General features: G+C 46.9%; 2 protein-coding genes across 13 annotated transcripts in view; one reads left to right on the top strand and one right to left on the bottom strand.

Annotated features, from left to right (window-relative positions):
- The window catches only part of Rnf32 (ring finger protein 32), a 31,435-nt gene extending 22,892 nt beyond the window's left edge, over positions 1–8,543 (top strand). For both annotated transcript variants that reach the window (XM_027951300.3, XM_071610661.1), the window contains exons 8-9: positions 7,291–7,458; positions 8,295–8,543. In XM_027951300.3, the coding sequence (XP_027807101.2) occupies positions 7,291–7,458; positions 8,295–8,543 (417 nt within the window). The remainder of the gene's footprint in view (positions 1–7,290; positions 7,459–8,294) is intronic.
- Positions 6,776–22,836, bottom strand: part of Lmbr1 (limb development membrane protein 1) — a 166,668-nt gene continuing 150,607 nt past the window's right edge. For 2 of the 11 annotated variants that reach the window (XM_071610652.1, XM_071610660.1), the window contains 4 exons: positions 21,876–22,037; positions 11,062–11,200; positions 8,441–10,291; positions 6,776–7,322 (listed from right to left, as the gene is read on the bottom strand). In XM_071610652.1, the coding sequence (XP_071466753.1) occupies positions 10,264–10,291; positions 11,062–11,200; positions 21,876–22,037 (329 nt within the window). In that variant the 3' untranslated portion in view covers positions 6,776–7,322; positions 8,441–10,263. Of the gene's footprint in view, positions 7,498–8,440; positions 10,292–11,061; positions 11,201–11,888; positions 12,264–16,942; positions 18,977–21,875; positions 22,038–22,836 lie in introns of those variants that run through there. The other 9 variants (XM_071610656.1, XM_071610658.1, XM_071610653.1 and 6 more) reach the window with 8 other exon arrangements.

Raw genomic sequence — 22,836 nt, 5'->3', positions numbered from 1 at the left:
AATTAGGAAGAGTTGGTTTCCTTGTTTCCCTGCTAGGAGGGATGTATGACGCTCCATATTAGATCAGCTTGGGCCATTCTGGTTTAATGATTAATTTACTTGTAAAAGAACTGTGGTTTTTGCATCTCTACTCCTCTGTTCCCAGGAGAGTCAATGGTCTTTTCTTTGTTTTTCCATGTGTCTTTTGTGTCAACTAATAAACACAGGGTTCATCTCTGTACAAGTAAGAATACATACCCTGGGACTTTCTCTTCCCATAAATAGGCTTTAAAGTACCATTCGCACATTCCTAACAAATCAGCCACCACAAGATGATGTGGTGCTACCACACAGGTACACCCACAGTCAAGTGTCAGAGAGGGCGCCGGAGCTGTCTGGGGAGGACAGGCTAGTCCCTCACACTTAGGCAAATCTTGGGAACTCAGATCAAAGAGGGCTGGAGAGGCCACTGGAGCTGTCACACTAAGTCCTACCAGCAGTGTGTACAGAAAGCCCAGGTTGCCCAGAGCCGGTGGCTGGTCCTTGAATGCCTCTGATCCTTATCTGGGAATTCTGCTAGCATATGTCATGTAATTGAGGCATGGTCTTTTATTGCTGCAATTAAAACTTCTCATGCATTATGTTATCTCCACCCCAGCTAAAGCCAGGACCATTGTTTGAAAGGCAGGTCAGCGATCTGTCAGGTGCTGCACCGGCTACAGGGGCCACGGCTCCCACCCTCCAGCCTGGGACTCCGCGGGCTTTTCATTTCCATCTTACCAAACACCATAATGGTCTTGAAGTTTGTTCAGTCCTTTGACTTCCTTTATCACATAGAGATGGCAAACATTCTGTTGCTAACTTCAAGTGGCTCCAACCAGCAAGACTGGAAGGATATTAAACCAGTAAAAGCTTATCACCTGATTCATTGATATGCTGTAAATTCCAGGCTTTTCATTTTGCTTTTGAGGGCAGCCATAAGTCAACACATTAGTAAGCAATTTGCTGACATCAAGATGGATCACTCAGGACAGCCTCCTGAGCAGACAGAGTTCACCTGGAATTCTGCTAGTAATTTTTTTTTTTTAATGTTTAGCCAGTATGTTATTTGTAAATGACCAGTAATTGCTTTACATATCAATGGCCCCCCAACTCTTGGTTACTTAATTTATCAAGTGTCTGAAATAGAAGACTGAAAAAGAAAAACATTTTCTTTTTAAAATTGAACATTTTGTGTTCTTATCTGTTTGTGTGGAATTCGTGATGTTGACCATAGTTTAAAACCCACTTGTCGGTTTCTTTTTTTTTTTCCCCCCTTTGGACACTTATTTCCATTTCAATTACTAAGGTCATCTCACCACAAGAAAAGTGAGAAAATAAAGGAAGAGAGAACGTTGAACACCTAAGGATCTATATTTCAGAAATGTTTCACAGTAGCCACCCTTGCAAAATTGCCTTGAGTGACTACAATAGTGGCCAGCCAATATACCTTGATGTTTAAAAATACTTTCTGGAACCCAGAGCCTTGCACATACTGATAAGCATGCCCTGCCACTGAGATGCACCCTAGACCCCAAAACATCACGCTTGCTAGCTCTCAAATACTTGGGGCTACAACAAGAGTCGTATCAGACCACTTTCAGGAGCACATCATAAACACATGCCAAAGGACTTTGAGTATATTTAATAACAAGCTAGCACCAATGTTTCTGTTAATAACCTAAATTTTTTAAAAAATTCTGACACCAGAAGTAACTTCAAAATCACCAAAGGCTCGCATCACTCCTTTCTCTCCCCCCAAGAAGGAATTCTATTGCAGTCCTTGCAGATACATACGTCCCTCTGGGGCATATATTTGTCCCTATTTTGAATCCATCGCAAATCTGAAGTCAGAATATTTCATTGAATGCTAAGGGCCTTACACAGAGGACCCAGGTGCTTCCCTGCATCTGAAGGGCACATTTGAGAAGAAGGACACACGCAGAGGAGGACACCCTCCAGCAGGCGAAGGGACCAGAGGGTACTGAGAGCCAAGAAGGGAAAATGCACCTCCAGCCGAGCACCGGGGTGCCTGTGGGGGACTCCCACGGCGGTCCCAGGAGTGGCGTGACGGAGACGGAGACGGAGACCAGACGGGCGTTCAAGAGCTGGCTCACGAGCCCACCTCCCAGGACCGGGGCGGGAGGTCTGGAGTAGAGCATCACGCTCACACAGAGAAGTGATGGCAGCCTGCAAAGAGGCAGCCCTGGGAAGCACGGCGGATGGCCAGGGCAGCGCTGGGGCCACCTAGCCCTGGCCCTGTGCCCTGCTTCCACCTGCCAGCCCCCTTTCAGAAGGCACCACTTCAGGTGGTGGGGCTGCCTGTCCTGCCACACGGAAGTGCTCCCTCGAGGAGTGACTGTGGTCACAGGCCTCGGGGCAGCAGCTCCGCAGCCCCCCAGCTCTTCTGAAGACCGGCTTAGCCTCGTGTCGTTCACCACGCAATACCTGTGACGGAACCAAAGAGCAGCTTTTGACCACTACTGCATATAAAGGGAGGTTCTTTTTCTCATTTAAAAAAACGCCTTTAATTTCATGAGGGGGTGTAGGTGTTAAGTGTGAAGGTGTTCTTTGGTGAGGCGGACTCAGTGGTACTAGAGGATAAATGTACCCCACAGTGGAAAGTCCACCTAAAGTGCCCTCCTGGGCTGACGCAAGCCGCATTCTCAGTGAGGAGCTGACCAGGATTGGCTGCTCAGCGCAGCCACAGTCAGCCGTACACAGACGGCTCAGGGAGAACTGGCTCTGCTGCCAGGTGCCTGCCTTGGCCGAGTCAGGAGAGGCAAGAACGTGTCGGTAAAAACACTGGAAACTGCAGGAAATAGTAAATGCCACGAGGACAGGCCAACCGGAAATCAAGGGTAAAGTGGGGAGTGTGGTGTTTTAAATGAGATGAATGGAGATGAAACAGACACCGGGCCCCGCCCCAGCTCCCAGTGGATGTCCATGACCGGACCACAGCCAGGAGGCCACCCAGCCCACCTCCCAGGACCGGGGCCGGAGGTCTGGTGCTTCACTGGTGACTCTGGAAGCTGACCAGTGGGAACCCACGGTGACAACTGCGATGTGATCACACAGTTGCTGGGGGAGCAACCTAGGTAGCTCCCAGTTTGGGGAAGTGTTCAGGGGCAGACTGACCGGATTTGTTCATCAGCTGGACATGGGATTTGACGAAAAAGAGACACCTGTGGGTGACAACTGGGACCTGGACCAAAGCAACCTGAGTGTACTCTACGGAGAGAAGGAGAAGAGCAGGGAGGGGAGGCTGAGGGGCTGGGCCGGGACTACCTTGGGCTTGCTGCAAGTGACTGTCTGTTGGCAATGGATGGACAACCTGGAGGTAGGGAAGAGGATTCCAAGCCGTGGGAAGCTGCAGGGCGATGGCAGGGGAGGAACAGAGAAGGTGGCATGTCTTAAGTCAGGAGACCAGCAGTGCTAGGGAGAGCAGATAGGTGGCGTATCCTGGAAGCCAGGCGAGGAACCTGGTCCCCAAGAGAGAAATGACCAGGAGTGCCGAGTGAGGAGCTTGTGCTCCCAGCATCACCTCCCTGGTGGGGAGGAGCAGCCCAGGGAGGGAGGGCCTGGCGGCCTGTGTAGGAGGAGAGAGGTCCAGAGCCAGGAGGGGAGAGAGCAGTGGGCGGGTACCCCATGGGGGCTGGAAGGAGGAGCACGGTCCAGGGCCGGGAAAACAAAATGCACGCGTCAAACTTTCCTTTCTCCGGGGCCCCTCAAATTCTTGTGCTGTTTCTTATTTTCTTAATATTTAATGTTGTTCCAAGGAAAAGTTTTAACGCAGTATGGACTTTACCAGTTATCTTTAAACTGAATTATGAGCATAATTCAAACGTGGAACCACCAATATCACAGTTTGCATTTCTACCTTGTAATACAGCTGGTTCTGACCGGAGCAGCTGAAGGGCTAACAGACACTCGCCCTCGGTCCCTGGCGAGTGAGGCCTGGGGAAAGGGCACCCTCCCTGCGGCTGGCTCCCCTGTTCCTCCAGAGCATGGTTTCCCATGAAGTGGCTGTGAGGCCCTCACTTGCTGCGAGGATGTGTCGGCCCTGCCAGTCACCAGAGCTGAGAAGGGAAGGGAACGTGGGACAGAAGTCTGAAGCCCGGGACACCACTACAGTAGAAGGCGGCCTGCCACAGGGCCCCGGAGGGAGCAGCAGAAGCCACACCTTGGAAAAGACGAAGTAGGGAGCACAGAATCGTGTGTGTACCAAACGAGAACCACGTGCAGGATCAGAGGCAAAAGGAACACCGTTTTACACCGACCCACCCGGCTTCCTCCAAATGCCTTCATTAAGGCAAGTGCTAAAGGATGCGTTCCGTAGAGAGAATGCCTGGATGAGAGGCTGAGGCCCTCGTGGTGGAAAACAGGAGCTCATGTGGACGTTGATTCTGCCCAGTGCGAACAGTGGCGCCCACCCGTTGAAGAAGAGGAATAAGGCAGGAGAGGGCCTGGAGTTCGAGTGCCCCAAGGTCCCGCACTGTCTCAGAGGCTGCAGCTTCTGAGACGCTGTGTGATTGTAAGTATGCATTTCTAGGGTGACACAACAAAAATAGAAACAGGCTTCATCTTCAAGGTGATAGAGAAAAAAGGGCGCAAAAAAATTTTAATTGAAGAGGAGAGAGGAACCAATGGCAGGACAAAGAAAACAGGACAGGTGGAGAGCGGTGAGCTTGCCGGCAGCTACGCACCCTGTTACCTGCAGACGGAACCGTGCCACGGCTGGGCTGTCTCCCCGCAGCAGTGCGGGTTCTGGCGGCAGCTGCCCTGGGCACTCTGCTGCACCACAGCCTCAGAGACCTGCCTGTGTGGCCAGGGACTCAGCTGCACGGCCGGCCATCCCGTCAGGAGGAACATCCGGGGCCCAGCGGAGCAGAGGCCAGCATCCAGTAGTGACTCTGTGCTGTGGACGGAGAGCAGAGCTGGTGTCCACGGTCTTGCCCTCTAAGGCAGGGTCCTCCTGCCACTTGCATTAGGTTTCACCTTCTTTCAAAGGAGCCACTGGTGTGACCCCAGCAAGCTCTCACAAATGACATCAATGGCCACCCTTCAACAACCCAGCCTGAAACTGTACACTTTCCTGTGACATGAAGGGTCTGGTACAGGTAGCCACAGGCCACCCCACTCGAAGTGCTGGTGCACAGTCCTCGGTGGGGGACAGGAATGTGAAACACCCACGCAGCTCATGGCCGAGCAGATGTCAACGTATGTTTTGGTGGTGCTGATAGAACAAAAGTTAAAATTGATTTTAGGAGCTTTTTTAAGGTGATTACTCGAAATTTTTAAGAGTGCATGTGGCTGGGCTGTACTCCTTTGGTCAGTGGTCAAGGGCACCTCCTGAGCCATGCCATTAGAAAGTCCTCAAAATAATTGTATCATTGCTTCTATCAATCAGTCCACAGAGGTTTTTAGACGAGTGTGCGATATACCTCTGAGATGAGGAGAGAGAATAAAGTCAGGTGCAGTCCAGGCCCCAAGCCCTGAATGCTGCCACTCACTCCCGGGGACTCTGCAGCCTCCGCTCCTTGCTTTCCTCCTACTCGGGGAATCGCAGTCTTTACAACTTAATTGAAGTCCAGGAACTGCTCACACTCCCCAGCCCATCTGAGGACCAGTTTTGGACTCAGAGCCTTTTGTGATCACAGCATCACTAATCCACCCAGGCATTTCTTCTAATGTGTGTTCCTAGGAAATCGTAGAGGGTTTGTGGGAGACACACTAGGGCAGGCCACGAGGGCAAACCTGTACCACTCTGTAAGCACAAGAGTAACAGAATCAGCCTCCATCCTCAAACCGACTGGAGGTGGCATCCCCCCGAGAGAAGGGCATATACACAAGGGTTGAACCTTTGTAATTTGGGAGGTTATACCCAGCCACACCTTGCTGTGTATTTGGAGCTGCTTTGTCTGCCTGACCCAGAAGTGGGAGAGAGGAAGTCACCTGTGAATCTGTGTGACATCTGCATGATCCTGAGCTCTGATCCTATGAACTAGCTGCACAAAACCTGCACTCGTTTTGCATCATCCTATGACTCCTGTTTATCGCCATGAGGAGGTAACAGCATGCCCTGCCACAACCACCCAGTGGTCCTCCAGTCGAGCCTTTCTGTCCTCAGACTGCTGTGCTTTTCTAGATCTTTTTATATCAAAGTGTATCACCTTATCAAAGAAGTGGGCTTGGAAGCCACTCCAGAATGCCGGAAGGACAGGACTTTCAGAGCAAGTTTCCTGTAGTCTGGGGACAGAACTGCCGCCTCTGTCCCAGTGCTGGCAGTGAGTGCTGCAGGCTGCTGTGGGAGTCGACCCCTGTGCCCGAGAGGCTGCTTAAGGGCCTCAGGTAGGGAGTGCTTTGAAACCTCGAGTTCAGAGCCAATGAGAAAAGCAGGGTGAAGTCAGTCAAAAGAAGGCCACCATCTTTCTCTTGGATTCTGTGTTCTTATGTCACACTAAATTCACCTAAATGCAACCTCTGTGAGGAGATGGCTGGCAAGCAGAGCGGTATGAACCAGCTCTGCTGGTGCCAGGAGTTGTGGCTTAGAGTAAATGGTGCCAGAGCACGATGACAATGTGACCTAATTTTGTAAAATCCTATTTCCTGTCTCCTACTTTTAATTTCAAATGCATTCTTTGCTTCTTTGCTAGAGTTTACAACCAAATAAACTATAGGGGAAGAAAATATATTTCCCCCCTACCCTCCTACATTCTTCACCTGGAAGTCTGGTAAATTAGAATAACAAGACAGATGACCAAGAGACACATACCCCTTTATGAATCTCATGTGACATGGGCGCCTTCTCGAGGACGTGAAGTCCTGAGCAAACAGCTAAGCTCGGGGGTTTGCTAGGATAGATGAGACTGGAAAGTAGAAGGGAAAATGGCAGGGCAGAGGATGGAAAAACTTGGCAAGGCCTGTCCTCCAGGTACACGGAGCCCTCACAGGAGGGCACTCACCCTACCGCAGGGGAGGGGCAGGGGTCAGAGTTCTCCTGGACTTGCTGATTCTCCTTCACGAAGGAACGCGCCTTCTTTCAACTGTTGAGCGTGTCGAGGTGCTGCAGCATCTCCGAGTAGTGTGTCCTGACCCCATCACGACATTTTTAGTCATCTGTCCAGAACGAGTGCCAGGATTTATAGTTACTGCCCAAAAAAGCATTGCTCAGACACAGACTTGAGGCAAGTTAGTCAACAGGTGGTCAGGACTCCAGGAAGCTCCTCCCCTCGGCCTGCAGTCTCTTAGGCAGCCTCTCCCTGTCCCCAGTTCACAGAGATCAGTCACCGCATCCTGTGCTCCTACGACACCAACATAGAAGAACTCTTCTCAGAAATCGATCACTGCTTGGCTGTGAACCGAAGCATTCTTCAGCAGTTGGATGAAAAGTGCGGGCAAGAGCTCACAGAAGAGGACTGGGAGAAGATCCAAGTGCAGGTAGGCTTTGGACTGCCTAGTGACCCCTGAAGGAGTGGACTGAGGCACAGGTGAGTAAGAGGGCGGGAGGAGCTCCGCAGGGGTCCTTGGAGGACTCAGGAGCCCGGGAGGCCTGCCCTAGCTGGACCTGCACCCATACGGGACAGTAGGCCTTTATGAGCCAGGTAGTGGCTGCCAGGGTCCCTTCATGGTGAAATCGCTTAGATGTCGTCTGGCTGATGTGTTTGCTGAGCAACCAGAACTCTTCCTAAAGGTCTTCTGGGACTCCCCCCCCCATCCTCTCCTGCACCCACAGAACCTAGGGACAGAGAGAAATGGCCTCCCATGACTCAAAGCCATGGGGGGAAACAACACATCCTAAGCATAGGGAGATTTAGTGGTTACAAAGACCCAAGTATTGTGAACATTTCTATTTTTATTGTCTAATTAGAAGGAACCATGTTATTATATCATTAATGCTCAGTATTTTACAAAGTAATTTTGTTTTAAAACTGCTCGTTACAAGTGGGTTACTATCTCTTCCATTTCACGTGTGTGTGCACGCGCACGCGCGCACACGTGTGCCTATAATTTGTCATCTGACAGAGTGAACTTGGTCCTTTAGAAGATTCACTCCTGGTCTCCGGGTCTGTGCATCTAGCCTGATGGGACTAACTACCTCCCAGGACAAACCTGTCCACCCTGTGTTGCACGCGCGTACACGTGTGCCTATAATTTGTCATCTGACAGAGTGAACTTGGTCCTTTAGAAGATTCACTCCCGGTCTCCGGGTCTGTGCATCTAGCCTGATGGGACTAACTACCTCCCAGGACAAACCTGTCCACCCTGTGTTGCAGGCTGCTCATCGGGAGATCTGCGAGTGCTCCATCTGCCTGACCCCGCTCTCCCTTGATGCACAAGCAGCCCTGGGGACGAGCAGCCACCCGTGTCCCCGTCCCCGGGCCACAGTCCTCCTGTCCTGTGCGCACCTGTTCCACCATACCTGCCTGCAGGCTCTGGAGGAGTTCTCCGTGGGGGATCATTCCCCCTTCCACGTGTGTCCTCTCTGCCGCTCCTGCTACCAAAAGAAAATTCTTGAATGTTGAAAAGTTGTATACTTCTGAGGAGAAAACTTAAGAACTGTATTGAGTTTTGAGTTAAATACTACAGGGCCATTTCTAACCCAGTGACAACTCTTGGTAATTATAGAGAAGAAATATAATAACTATATTGCAAAACCTGCCAACCAACCTATCTAGTTTTAGCCTTTATTTATTTTTAAAAATGTCAGATTCCTTAGTTTAATCTCTTGAAATAAAATGAGGAATTCTAAAATACAGTTAGTGTCTGACCAAGAAGCTGAGAAACTGAAACACTTTTAAGTTAGAGATGTTTTCCACCAACACAAACCTTACAGCCTGTTGGTCCTAAACTTACTTTGTAATAATCATTTTATTTTGGGTAATAGGTTGCTGTTGTAGTTGAGAACTTTGTGTAAAGCAATAAAATAAAAACATTCCATGTTATTCGATAGAGTAAGTCATACTTTAGTGACAGAACAGCACAGACTACTGTAGCCCCGACATAAGATGACCAAGCAGCCCCACTGACAGTTGTCTCTGAGGTGGAGACTGGCTGCAGCGCCCTCCTGGCTCCCTGCACAGCATCCCGCATGCTTCAGATCACCACTGTAAATCCCGCCAGGGAAGAATAACCAGGAAAGTCTGTACGTGGTCAGTACAGATGTTATTCTGAATATTTTTGATCCAGGTTGGCTGAATCCACAGACGCAGACCCCGTGGATAGGGGCTGGTTATTTACAGTGGCCAGTTAGAGTGGCATTGCACAGAGGAGACCCCACCCAGTTCCTGCCAGCAGAGCAGTGGGGCAGGCCAAGGGTCCACCCGTCAGGCCTGCCAGCGCCGCGGCTCCTTGACAGCACCCCTGGTAGATCTGCTCATCTGCTTGAAGAAGACAGACCAGGCCGATAGGTGGGGTCTATGTGCAGAAGTAGCACAGCCTGGCCCAAGGGTGGCAGAGGGGCAGGCTGCCAAGCACGTGACATGCCAGGGTCCAAACTAACCCAGAGAAGTGACCATCCATATTTCTATTTATTTTCATCTCAGCATTTTTTACTTTTGGTACATATAATTATGGGGAATAATGGGTTTCACTGGGGCACATTCATACTCTGGCATTTTTTTTTATTTATATGTGAATAAATGTGCATGTTAGGGTTTGCTCAAACCCTTTATTATGATGGGTATATGACATTACAAAATCTAGAGACTGATCTGGAGAATGCTTTGTACAATTAGCAGGGGGGATGCCACATCAAAGAGCCTTCACTCAGAAGGCTCAAGCAGCAGATGTGTCTCCGGCTCTGACAGGCAGGGCACTGTCCTGCAGCGAGGCCATGGGCAGTGACTGCACTGCCCTGACTCGGAACCTGCACAGAGCACCAGTGACAGCGAGCCCACTCCTGCTTTGGCTGGTGGTCTGTTTCTGTTCTTTGCAACCAAGTGCTCCCTGGTGCTACTTGCTGGCAACAGGTCCTCAGGAAAGTCAATGGGGACAGAAGTTCTGGCATTGGTCATGGGACCCCATCAGGGATGAGTACTGAGGGATTGGTCTCAGGCACCCTGTGACAGTAAAGACCAAGTAGGTGATTATGGAAAAATGGCCTTCTGGGATGGCAAGCCTGTGAGGCGTGGAAACAACTGCAGCACAGGAGGAGAAAGCTCTTCCACAGACAATCTGAACATGACGCTTTTGGGTCCAGACACGAGGACATGCAAACCTTTACACTGCCACATCACTGTCCCATTAGGTCTCCCGGATGGAAACTGGAGCACTGGTTGAGAAAGAAATAAGAGTTAGCGGGAGGGTTCAGAGGACGCGAGGCTGTGTCCCGGGTCTCCCTGTGCTTCCTTGCCAGGCAGAGCAGTCCCTTAGCAGGCGCTAGCCCCCTGGGTCACCTTGTAAGATGAAGCCGATTCTCCTCCTGCCTTCTCCTCACACCTCCCTTCTGTCTTTAATCCTCATAATTAAGAGCCTGGCATGCTCTGGGTTGGAGGCAATTACAAAACCACCATCAAGTGCAGCAGAAAATACTTGAGAGACTAGTGGAGCTGGAGGCATTTATAACAATTAAGGTTACAACCCACAATGAGGATATAACTGTCATGAATCTTTATGAACCAAAAAAACATAACTGTACAGTGCTTGAATCAAAAATGGGTTGCCAAGAGAAACTGTCAGAAAAAGGAATTAACTCACTTGTCAAACCATAAACAGATCAAGAAAACAAAATGTCTGACAAGAGTGCATTGTATGCATCTCCACACAAATGTTGACTGGGTATCTGGGTCATTTACGTGTCTTCACTAATATGAATAAAATTGCTGTGAATACTCATGTATACATAAAAAAAGAAAAACTAGAGGGTCTTTTTAAGGATGCTGGAAATATCTGTGAAAGTTGGCCACATACTAGACCACGAAGAAGCCCTCAAAGGAGAAAGGTTAAAAGGGATGAGACCGTGTTAGACTGTCATCACATGCCTTTGAATGTGCTGCCCGCGGGCTCCTCTATCCCTGGCCTCCAGTGGGCCCATGGACTCACCAGACCTTGACTCCAGGCTTGGCCCTGGACCTGTGTGACCCACGGGATGCTGGAGATGGCGCATACTCTTCTCCCTGCCTCAGGCCGCAGCTGATGTGGGGTGGGCCTGGAGAAGACCCAGTTCCAATCAAGAAATTGCCTGGCAGAGACATGAAACGCCCTCTGGGTACAAGGCCATCTTTGGGAAAGACCAGAGAGGACTTTGAGGGAGGAGGGGGACCATACAGAGGACAAGAGTTGGGCAGAGCAGGGGATGGGACACTCTTCCCACAGGCAGAAAGGCTCGGCTCATGACACTGCAGCTGAGAGCCGCCCTGCTGCTGTGCAGCATGGAGGGGAGAAGAGTCGCTGGTGCAGGGGGCAGTTGACACACCCTGCCACTCCTCCCCAGAGGGGAGCCACGCAATGGTCCATCATGGAAAGACATGAGCCTATGACTGCGCTGTAGCCTGGAGTGATGAAGGTGTTCTGGGATCTGATGGCGGTGATGGCTGTACAACCCTGTGTCCATATTTAATGCCATGAATTATACGCTTTAAAAGAGTGGGTCTCATGGTAGGAGAATTCTCTCTCACTGTTAGGGTAAACATGGGTAAATACATATTTTTAAATCTTGCAGTGGGGAAGGCCTAAGTATGACACAAGAAATTCATAGGATATGCAAATTTTGACATCAAGATTTATAAAGTCTTCATTCAGAAAAACATTGTGAACAAGTTAAAAAAAAACTGAAAAATTAGGATAGCACTTATGATACACCAGAAAGACAAATAGTATCCATAATATATTTTCATAAATAAGGAAATTATGAAATACCAGAAGAAAAATGGGCTTAGTGTGTTTAATGATAATTCACAAGAACAGAAATAACAAGAGTTTCTCTAGTATTCAAAGTATCTGCCCTCACAAGATATTAAAAAATGCAAAGCAAAGCAATGAAATGTTTGCCTGGAGTGGCCACTAGTGTAGAAGGACTGGTGAGGCCTGTGCCAGTCACAGAGCACACTCTCCACACTGCTGCAGCAAGTGCGGGGGTCCATTCTGGAGGCTGTTCAGAACTGCCGCGCTCTCTGATCCAGGACTTCTGCTTCCAGAAAGTCATTCTGGGGAGGTATCAGCAACCCAGATGTGTGCAGCAAGGTGGGTCGGTCATCAGGAGGTTATCACACACAGCCACGCAGCACAGGACAAGCCCGCCTCTCCTGGAATGGAAGGATCCAGGAAGACAGGAAGTCACAGGTGACGCAATCCTGGGCAACCACGCGGAATCACCATGGCCCCACACAAACACTGGAGTTTAAGATGGAATGAAATTAATCAGGGGAAACGTGTTTGTGATCCAGTATTGTGCCTTCTGCAGAGTTGGACATGGTTGACATTTCCAGGACAAAGCCACACAAGAAAACTATGATTAATGTCTGACACATGAGACTTGAAGCTTGGCCAGGTGAGATGTGATGAAGATATAGAACTGAGACTCAAAACTGATTTCCTGCTCATGACAGTCTTTTAACCTACCCAACATCAATCCAAAATCCTCTTTGGAGTTGAAGAAACTCTGATTTTTTTTTTTTTTTTTTTTTTGGAAATTACACAAATGAAAGTGTCCATAAGGATAACGGAGGGCATTTTGAAGTCTCACATGAACTAGACGAAGACCATATAACTTCTAAGGAAACAACCAGCTTCAGCTATTACTACACTGTTAAAAATTTTTAAATTTATATTTATGCTATAGACGATCTGCTACAACAAACTGGACATTTAACTTAAAAGTCAAGTCAATACAGAACATTTAAACAAATGACCAAAAGTAACAGCTAACACAAACCATGTGCCCAGGTGTACCTGGTGGGTATGGCAGACCAGTCCACTGCAGCAGGGCAGCCAGGGTCCTGGGGCGGAGGTTACACAACTTCACACAGACACAAGCCCCGCCCACCCTCCACCATGCAGGAGAGCCGAGGGTTTCCTCCCTTGGCAAGTGTGACACAGATCACTGTGGTTACTGTTTTCCAACCTGGACCACAACCCCAGGTGCCATCCTCACTAAACCGTGGGACAGACGAGGCTGTGCTGAGAAAGCTGATTCCAGGGAGGAGCCACCACTGCAGGGCCCCCTCTAGCATGGCGGTCATGGGAGTCTGCCAAGTCCACGCTGTTCTCAACCAGCAAGCGGCAGCAGCTTGAGGTTCCTGTCACAGCCTCCCCAGAGCACAGGACAGGAGACCCGGAAACCTGGGAGGCAGACAGTGGTGACAAGCTGAGTGGGGTCTTACTTTACTAGCTGTCAAAACAGTTTTCCTCCTTTCAAAGCACACTCGCCCGCACTAGTAAAGCTGGCCTGTCTCACAAGAGCCTCCAGGTCCCGCCCAAGACCGAGGTAATGATCCTTGAAAAATAATTGGGCCTTTTAGTACCTTGCTTCGGTTCTTGAAGGAACCCAAGATGACAGGGCTCTGCTGTCTGTCCATAGAGGGACTCCTGGGTGAAGTTTCCTTGGCTACAAAGTGGAAGGACAGGGCCTGCTTCCAGCATTGTTGTGGGGCTGAAGGAAGTTACATCTGTGTGTGAGTCCAGGTACACACGCGGGGCAGCACAGCAGCTGCACCTAGACCGAAGACACCGTGACAGCTGCCACTGACACCTTGTCATCACTGTTGGGGGTTAAAGCGGGTTCCTTTTGCAAGTACACACGAGATTGGTCTCATTTTATAATCACACCACAGACATTGATCTGCATTAACTAAGTGTCAGCTGCATCTAAGTGAAAGGACATTCACTTGAGGGTCTCAGGCCAGAGACCGGCAACCCCTCAGCTCATGGACAGTGGGAGGAGAGGCGCCTCCAGAGGCTGCCTGGTCTGAACATTCCAAACAAGCCAACAGGAGTTACCAAGAAACCGGGAAGGCTGGGGCTAAACTTGGACTGGCCACCATGGCCATCCAGTTCTCCAGCTCACTGTGGTCTTACACACCTTCAGCTCTCTGCACTGGGTTCCTTTATCTGTAAAATGGGGTATTTCCTATTTTACAGGGAGGTTCTGAGGGCATGTGAGCTCATGGGTTCTGCCCCAAAGCCCTGTTATACCAGCCCCGCCTCCAAGTCTTTGTGATAAGACTCCACAGCGAGAGTTAAAACAAAAGACAAAGGGAGCCACTCCAGCCTGCACCAAGGCAGAGCCAAGAGAGGGCCTGCCGAGACCCACACACAGGAGCGCAAGCAGAGGCGGCCAGCACTGGGGCTGGCAATGCTGCAGTGTCCCTCCAGTATCCAGGCCCACTAGGGCCAGCTGCACCGCACACCTGGACTCCTAAGCTTTACTGTTAGTCACTTCACAGCAGCATTTCAAAGGAGAAGCCAAGACTTCATGACATTTACAAGCCTCTCACAACTGACGAAGCTTTCCCGAGACATGGCCTGTCTGAACCCGAACTGCCTCACCTCTGGCACAGGAGTCCTCTGCAGCCCCTCACAGCACCCGATGCCCAGACTGTCACATGACCCTTGCAGGCCCGACTTCCTCAGGACCCTGACAAGCAGGGATGCGACACCAAGGCACACCCAACAGCCAGTGACTGCTGTCTGGTTTCCTAATCGGATTTTCCTGTTGTCTGGAAAAAGGACTTTTTCCTAATTCAGTCACCTAAATTGGAAGTTGAAGCTTCTCTTGACAGGCTGGTGGAATGTGGCCTAAGTGACCCCTATAAGACATGAACAGACCATCCAGTTCTGAAATCTCACCCATCATATTCACGAGTCTTCACCATTTCTGGTTTTAATTACATTTCTTGCAGTGTGACAAGTAATTTACATATACAGTACTTTTGGTATTTGTAACATTGAATTTTGCCTAAACAATATTCAAAAGCCAGAGACCAAAACAAAAAAGTCTTTACATTAGTTCTTCTTTCAAAGTAGACTCTAAAGTTGTTTTTCAAACTCAAGTTTACTATCCAGTACTAAATTGAGAAATTAACTTAGAGGTTCATGTCTAGTATTTAAAAAAAAATAACACTAGAACAAAACAGAAAACACCAGCATGCAGCACACACAGCCAAAGCACACACTGAGCATATGAACTGAGTTACTGAGTGAAGTGTGCTGCTCATAGTGGACAAGAACCCACAGAGCCCCTGTGCACTGCCAGTGAGCCGACAGAGGCTGGCAGCGTTTCCTCTGCAGGACTCTGGGTGAAGCTGGCTAGACCACGAGCAGGACTGCTCAGTCCTAGGAAAGAAATCAGAGAAATCAAACAAATCTAATTAGCTTCAATAACTCAAAAAGAAAAGACATATGCTTTCAACTACTGGTGTTTCATTTTTGGGTTGAAACAAATTTACCTACTAAGAACTCTACAACACAAAGAGAGTGACATTATCCACCTCTTCCTCTACTAGACATTTCACCAGAATAATTATTGCCCTTTGTAAAACTGAAATGGAATTTGCCTGTAAATAAGCTTTAGGCATACATAAACTTAAGTATTTGTAAACCAAATATTAAATTACTGTTTACAAAACTTTAATTTCTAAAACATTTTAAAAGTCACACAAACTATCTTATAGAAACAAAACAATTTACTAGTGTTTCCTAACATTGCTTTTTAAAGATTATACTAGTTTTTTAAAGTTCAAAAAGTTAGTATTGCATGTATGCTCTTCCTGTGTGCATTAAATACTGTGCTAAACACAGGCAAGCACACAGGGGCTTGTAAACAATGGGACTCTGTGCCACAGGCCCAAGAAGTCATTACTGAAGCTGCAAGGATAGTCTGCAGCACCTGGCAAAGCCAGGCAGGTGTGGCTGCTGCAAGCAGGGGCACACATGCCTCTGATACACATGAGAGGCAGAAGACCCACACTTCTTCCCTGCCCACTGACTAGTCCCTCAGCACAGCAATGTAAGAACCAGTGTGTGTTGTGTGTGCGCAATTTCACATGAAGTCTGGTTTAGAGCAAGTCTCTAAAACAGGACGTACATAAAGCTTCTTCAATATTAAATCTAAGAAATATCCCAGAAAATCACTAAAAACCAATACAAATGTTATAATTTACAAAATTTTTAACTGTAGAATCACTTAAATATTATAGAACCAATTGACGATAAAAAGCTAAGTCCCCTTGAAAACCTTGTTAGGTATAACGCCTGATGACCTTTTAAAATGGGAACTAGGACTGGGGTTGCAGCTCAGTGGTGGAGCACTTGCCTAGCATGTGTGAGGCACTGGGTTCGATTCTCAGTATCACATATAAATAAATAAAATAAAGGTCTTTTGACAACTAAAAAATTACTTTAAAAAATAAAATGAAAACTAAAGGCAAGCAAGAATACCCCACTTGACTTAAGGCAGTCACTCGGGCACCCTGTCCATCTAGAATAGCAAAGTAGCTGCAGACTTGATGACCTCTGAGCACTCGGAGAACTGTCCTTCAGAGCCTGTTCACCTTCTATTCCTCCAACATTCAACTACAATAAAAGAAATGCCCCTGAGCGTGACCATCCTCACCAGGACTCAGAACACGTGGCCTCGGCAAGCTGCCATCCACTTGCGTGGTTCTCATACAAACCAGCATCCAGCGTATGTCCAGCAGAGCACCTGCATTCGACTACACCTCACTCCAGAGGAAGAGCCCTGTGTGTGTGACCACAGCAGAGCCTGGCAGGACTGTGGCTGTGCAACAGAACTCTGTATCTCACAGTCACAGGCACAGGGACCCCAGGGGAGCCACTCTTCCATTTAGAGCTCAGCCTGTCTCCACAGCAATGAAAGTACACCCAGCGAGTATCTGAGACTGAAAACCCAGTACACACAAGACCTGACTTGAGTTCTCAGACGGAAGAGACTTCCAGATGAAGAAGAAGTGGAGACAGACACGAAGAAGTTTAATATTTTACTACAAAAAGTTTTATACATCTTACAAATATCCAGGAACTCTCTTTTTTGGAAGTGCCTTGAAACTGGTTTAAGTTAAAGATGATTTTGGTATACTCCTGAGTTTTTTTCTGTACTCTCCTTACTTGATCTGCTCAAAATATGAATTCCAAGTTTCAGTAAAATCAAAGCTTGCAACTAATACTAAAATTGGGACAATTAACAGTGAAATCAGAAAGCAGCTGGTATTTATAATCTTCTAGGCATGTGGATCTTATGCTGAGAAATCCACCATTACTAGACTGGTGGTATACACTGAGTGTTGCTGAGAACCACAACTGAAAATGAATGTTTTTTTTATTTTAAAACTAAGCTCATTGATATGAACTCAAAAAGCAATGTAGAGATATAAATAAAGGAGAAGTACACTCAGTGGAACTTATAAATATACAGTTTAAAGTTTCTTATTATTTTGGTAGTAAGTGGAAATACTGTTTTTCAAAAACGTCTCCCTACCCCCAAAGAAAACTTTAAATTCAACAATTTGAAAAAAAAAAAAAAAAATGACCTTTTACTTTTGTCTGAGCACAACCTAAAGCTACACACTGAGTGCATGTGACACATATCCACACAGCTGTGCAGGACTGACCTTGGTGCCAGTGGGCCAGCCATGTGCTTTGGCATGCACAGCCCTGGGTCCCTCCTGGTGACAGCAACGCAGAGCATCATGTTTGTGGTCTCAGTTGTGGACTGAAGAGTCAAGAGGCCATCCCAGCAACTACTGACCTGCCAGTGTCTGAATGACTGGCAAGTCCCGTGACGGTGCAAACCTATGCTTAACATGGAAACCACTAATCTTAGGAGTTTCTGGGTGTTGAACTGGTAACTTTTGTAAGTTGGAAGTTTAAAATGGCATATACAAAAGTAGCAAAAGCCTGAAGAATATGAGGAGAGAAGGGGTTTCTCGCACTTAGCATTTACATTTTTCATAAATGTCACAGAAGCCAGGAAATTAAGTGATCTTTGAAAAAAATGCTTTAAAAAGTTTTAAATGTACATGTAGCATAAAAGGCAAAATCTAAGTTATGAGTGTATTCACCACTGGCAATTGTCACAAGAGGTAACTTGAGTTATATGCACATAAACTGTCCATTAATTACAATTACTTAGTACTTCCTCTGTAACAGCTTACTATACTGTACAACAGAAGGTATTCCTGTGGTGTCCACCAAGGCTCAAACTTTAAAAGAATTTAGTATTTTTCTCTTGGCTCAAAGTCTAATGAACTCTCTATAACATAAATCAGAAACTGTTTTTCTTTTAGTAAATAAAAATATAATTTGCAATTATTACAGCCCAATGCACCCACTGCTATGATGATTGGTACAAGCAGTTTCTACAAAACTTGAACCAGCTGTGGTGATGCACCCCTGTGATCCCAGCTCTCTGGAGGCCGAGGATGGCCTGGACAACACAGTGAGATACTGTCTCAAAAAGAAAAACAAAAACAAAACCACCCAGAATTTAGAAACTTCATTTTCTGAAGAAGCTTCACTTGGGGCCAACAGGGCCTTTTGAAGGCTTCTAAATAAAGCATTCAGTGGGGTTTGAGTGACTCTTCAGAAAGTCTGGACATCTGCCCTTCCTCGCATGTTCACTCCAGGTGGGGACTTTTCGTCTGGACAATGGCAAAGGTGTCTGCAGAAGAGTGTGCTTTTCCATAACATCACGAAAAACTTGTGTTTAACTAGAAACTATGGGGTACATCAGAAAGCTAAGTTTAAAAAATAAGATCAGTTATAGCCAGTTTCTTGGATAATGAAGAAAATGATACTGACAGGCCCAGTCCCTACACACAGACCAAAGTCGGTATGAAGTGCTCTGCGTTGACAGGAATGGCCTGAGTCTGGAGTCCCTGGGGCTCCTGATTGCAGAGTGGCACCCTTTGCGGGTCTCACAGTGCCTTCTGGTGCCCATTTGCAGAAGGTTTGGTTGATTCTGAATCCCTTGAAGTATTTGATAAGTGAAGCTTATGAAGCCCTGCAGAAAAATTGAGAAAATGGTGAGAAACAATGTATTGTTGAGGGGCTGGGCAAGGGGCTGGGGTTGTGGGGAGAGAATATTCCATTTTATTGTGGAAGTTGTATGTGCTGGCCAAATGCTTTCTAGGAATGAAGGATTTCTTCTCCCCACTGGCAGCTCACCCTGGGGATGACCGCAGCTGAAGACAGCTGCTGGAAGGAAGTCACACCCCCTTCCAGGATAGTCTGCCTCTAGTGACCGGCAGGCGTGAGGGGCCTCTTCTTACCTCAGTGGAGCTCTGAAGGGTCATCCAGAGTCATGACTCCCCACAGGGCCAGCAGAGGCTTCAAAGCTCAATTTCTCTTCACAGTCCCTCCATTCTCCCCTTCCCCTTCCCCCGTAAAGTCTCCTCTTGGCAAGCTCACTCCCATCACAGAGCATGCTTCCCAGAAGACCTGAATACACATGCACACCTGGAACAGTGGTTCACACCTGCAATCCCAATGACTCAGGAGGCTGAGGCAGGAGGATGGCAAGTTCAAGGCCAGCCTCAGCAACTCAGTGAGACCCTAAACAACTAAGCAAGACCTTGTCTCAAAATGAAAAATAAAAAAGGGCTGGGGATGTGTGTCTCTAAGTTCAACCCCCAGTATTCCTCCAAAATACACATGCACTTATGCACATGCAGGAAAATGTAGGGAAGGAAACAGCAGAAATATTAAGTATGTAATTAAGAAGAAAACTCATAGGAAAAAATTACCAAAAGGGACAGAAAGAAATAACAAAGGAACAAAACAAATATAAAAATACTTCATCACTCAAAGATATTTTATAAAATAAAAATCTTCATCTTTTTCAGTTACACTGACTTCCCTCTAGCATCCTGTGCTCTCACTTCCATACTGTGCCTGACATGTGAAACAACAGTGTGCCCTCACAGGAAGGAAAGGTGTAAGAAAACTCAAAAGAGTTCAGGTGGCACGAAAGCAAGAAATAATTTTCATGAAGCTCAGACCTTTTTGACACTTCAAAAATGAATGAAGAAAAGACTCTTTTACTCCTAAAATTCCAGATAGTAATCTTCCTGTTAGGCAGTTTACATCACTCTTAAACACTCAAATCTCAATTTTAAAAATTTCTGTCACCTGTTTATCTTAAGGAAAGAAAAAGTGAAGTTGAACTTATGTATGGCATTTGAATGGGAAGGAAAACAGGCTCCATCCAAGAAAAAAACAGTTCTGGTCCCAGTAATGGCCAAACCACTAAGTGAGCAGGGAGGCCACGGGCACAGTGCTGGGCATGCATTCTGAAAACCTGCACGTCCCTTTTCTGTGGTCAGCTCCAGAAACAACCCCCCATTACCACCATCACCATATGTCCCAGGAGTTCTCTGAGATGGACACTGTTATTGCCAATGAACATAGGAGCAGAGGGGGAAGACTACAGGAAAATAAAAGGAAAAAAGGAGATAACTTTTAGAACCAAATTTTGCCTCTTTAAAAAAAGTCACCCTTGAGTTCGGGGCTCATTCAAACACTGTAGGCACTTAAAGAGGACCTCCTTCTATGCCCAAATGGCCCCTGGAGAGCACCCCAAAGAGTAATGGAAAACACTTAAGCAGGAAACAGACTAGCTTTTGCAACGCAGAGTGGCCGACACGTTACAGCCCTTACCTCTGCGTGCCTCCTAGAGGCCGCCTCGGCACAAAAGCAGCCAGAGCCCTCACTCAGCACCAGCTCACGGCCTCAGCCAGCCAGTGACCAGTGGGTTCTCCTGAGCAAAGAAGTACACCTTAAGTTCGACTCCAGGCAGCTGACTGAGAGGCTCTATGAGTCCCACTTCATTTGCAGTTTTCATCTGGCCAGCATTATGAAACCTAGGCATTAACACTCATAAATTACCTGGTGCTCTGGCTGATAGTAGATGTAGCTATTTCCTTTCTGCCAGTACTTCAGTCAGTCACCCCTCACAGGGCACATTCAAAGAAAAATGCACATGGACTGGTAGGCTGAGATCATTTTTTCCTCCCAAAGGTCACCAGGTTGGTGGTGTGAGCAGCTTTACTGCTGCTCATGTGGTTAAGTTACCTGAGAGTTGGACCTTAATGAATCAATCAATATCTTGCCTTTGAAAGAGCTAAACCACAGTGTAATATGGAGTATAAACATTCAAATAGTGTCAACTTGGGAAAATGAGCTAATGCCAGGATTCTCTATACAATAAATTGCTGTTTCCCTTCTTCTGTCTTAAAACTACATACTTCAAACCCAAGATAGCTTATATTGTCCTGGTTGTCCTAAAATATAAAACTTGAAGTATGCTTAGCATTCATGTGGATGTAAGCATGAAAAGTATACCCATAGCTCACAACAGTTTTCACCATGGTCACCATGCACATGATGCCCGTGGTGTGTGGCAATGCCAAGACAATGCCAAGACAGCCACTGCTGTCATCCTGAATTAGTCTGACTTATTGAAGAGAATTATGGGTCATCCTGATACTTTTAAACTCTGAGCCTCAAAAAAGTTTTAAGAAATACTAAAAGGCATCATTATCAGAAAACTAGAGTTCGACAGTGTCATCCTCATCACCATCACCATGAGAATAAAGGAGCGGAGGCCCACTGGGCTCTTGGAGTAAGTGTGTCAGGCAGTGTGCAGAGCCCTCGGAGGATGCACTTCAGCAAGTATATGTCTTCACTGCCCCTAAGGAGGAAGAGTCACCCACCCTTTCACAGACAGGAGCTCTGAGGCCCAACACTGTGACTCCTCAGAGGTCACAATCCTATGTGGTGGATCAAGAACTGAACTTCTCACATTACACACATTTAGAGACTGAAGAAAGACTTTAAGTTACCTGAAATGTCAAAAATTAGTAATTAGCAAAAAGAAAAATACCCATAAACCTCAGGATTACCTAGGGCCTTGAAAAGTTCTTCTCGTACAGCAGAGGTGAATTTTCTGACCAGACACAATGTTGTCACAATGGCAAAGAGCAAATTGTAGGATAATACAATATAGAAATTCCCCAGCCAATTAAACCTTCCAAAGTCTCCAAGTAGATCAAATCTCGTGATTCCTGTTGGAAATAAATAAAAGAGCCCTTAATAAAGTCAGGTAAGATATATTTGTTACCAAATAAAGTACAAATAAGATCTAATTAGGTCTCTCTCTGTTATGAGATGCTCTAATGAATGGTGCTGCGGACAACGCCTGCCTGGCTGTATCCAATGGAACCACCCTCGCCAGCCCCACCCTGCTTCTTGTACACACCAGTCACTTGCAAGCAACAAGCAAGAGGATGGCACAAAGGCCCAGCACCTGCTCAGAATCCGTGCCTCCTTTAAAAGGGAAGCTGCTGTGCTGCTTGCCTGGGGGGATGTGGTGACTGCAGCTGGCCACAGGAACCAGAGTCCTACTGAGGAGGGTGTAGAAGCAAATCCTCACACTGCCCGTCTCCTGGGGTGAGATAGACTGTCCCCAAGAACAGCCAGATGCCCCAGCACCCTTTGACCCAAGTATATGTCTTCACAGTGTATATAATACTTAATCTTTTCTTTTCTTTTTGGATTATTTATTGCCTATTTTCCCCAATAATTTTATTCTGCTCCTATAATCCCAGTGCCCAGAGCAACACTTTACACATCTTAATATTGATTACATAAGAGAATAAATAAAGAGGATAATTTCCTTCCATAAAACATCATTAATCTGAATTAAATGCTACAGGTTTATAAACTAAAAGGGCAAAACTGGAAATGCAATGGGATTATGCCATATATGCTTTTAAGTTACTTAAATTTACCTACACACATATTTTTAAAAATCTTATTTAAAAAAAAAAAATTAATAGTCATTCTATTCAGTGAGCATGCACC

The sequence above is a fragment of the Marmota flaviventris genome, chromosome 1, assembly GCF_047511675.1.
Source record: "Marmota flaviventris isolate mMarFla1 chromosome 1, mMarFla1.hap1, whole genome shotgun sequence".
Classification (NCBI taxonomy): Eukaryota; Metazoa; Chordata; class Mammalia; order Rodentia; family Sciuridae; genus Marmota; species Marmota flaviventris.
The sequence above is the reverse complement of the archived record's forward strand: the minus strand, read 5'-3'. Positions and strand labels throughout refer to the sequence as shown.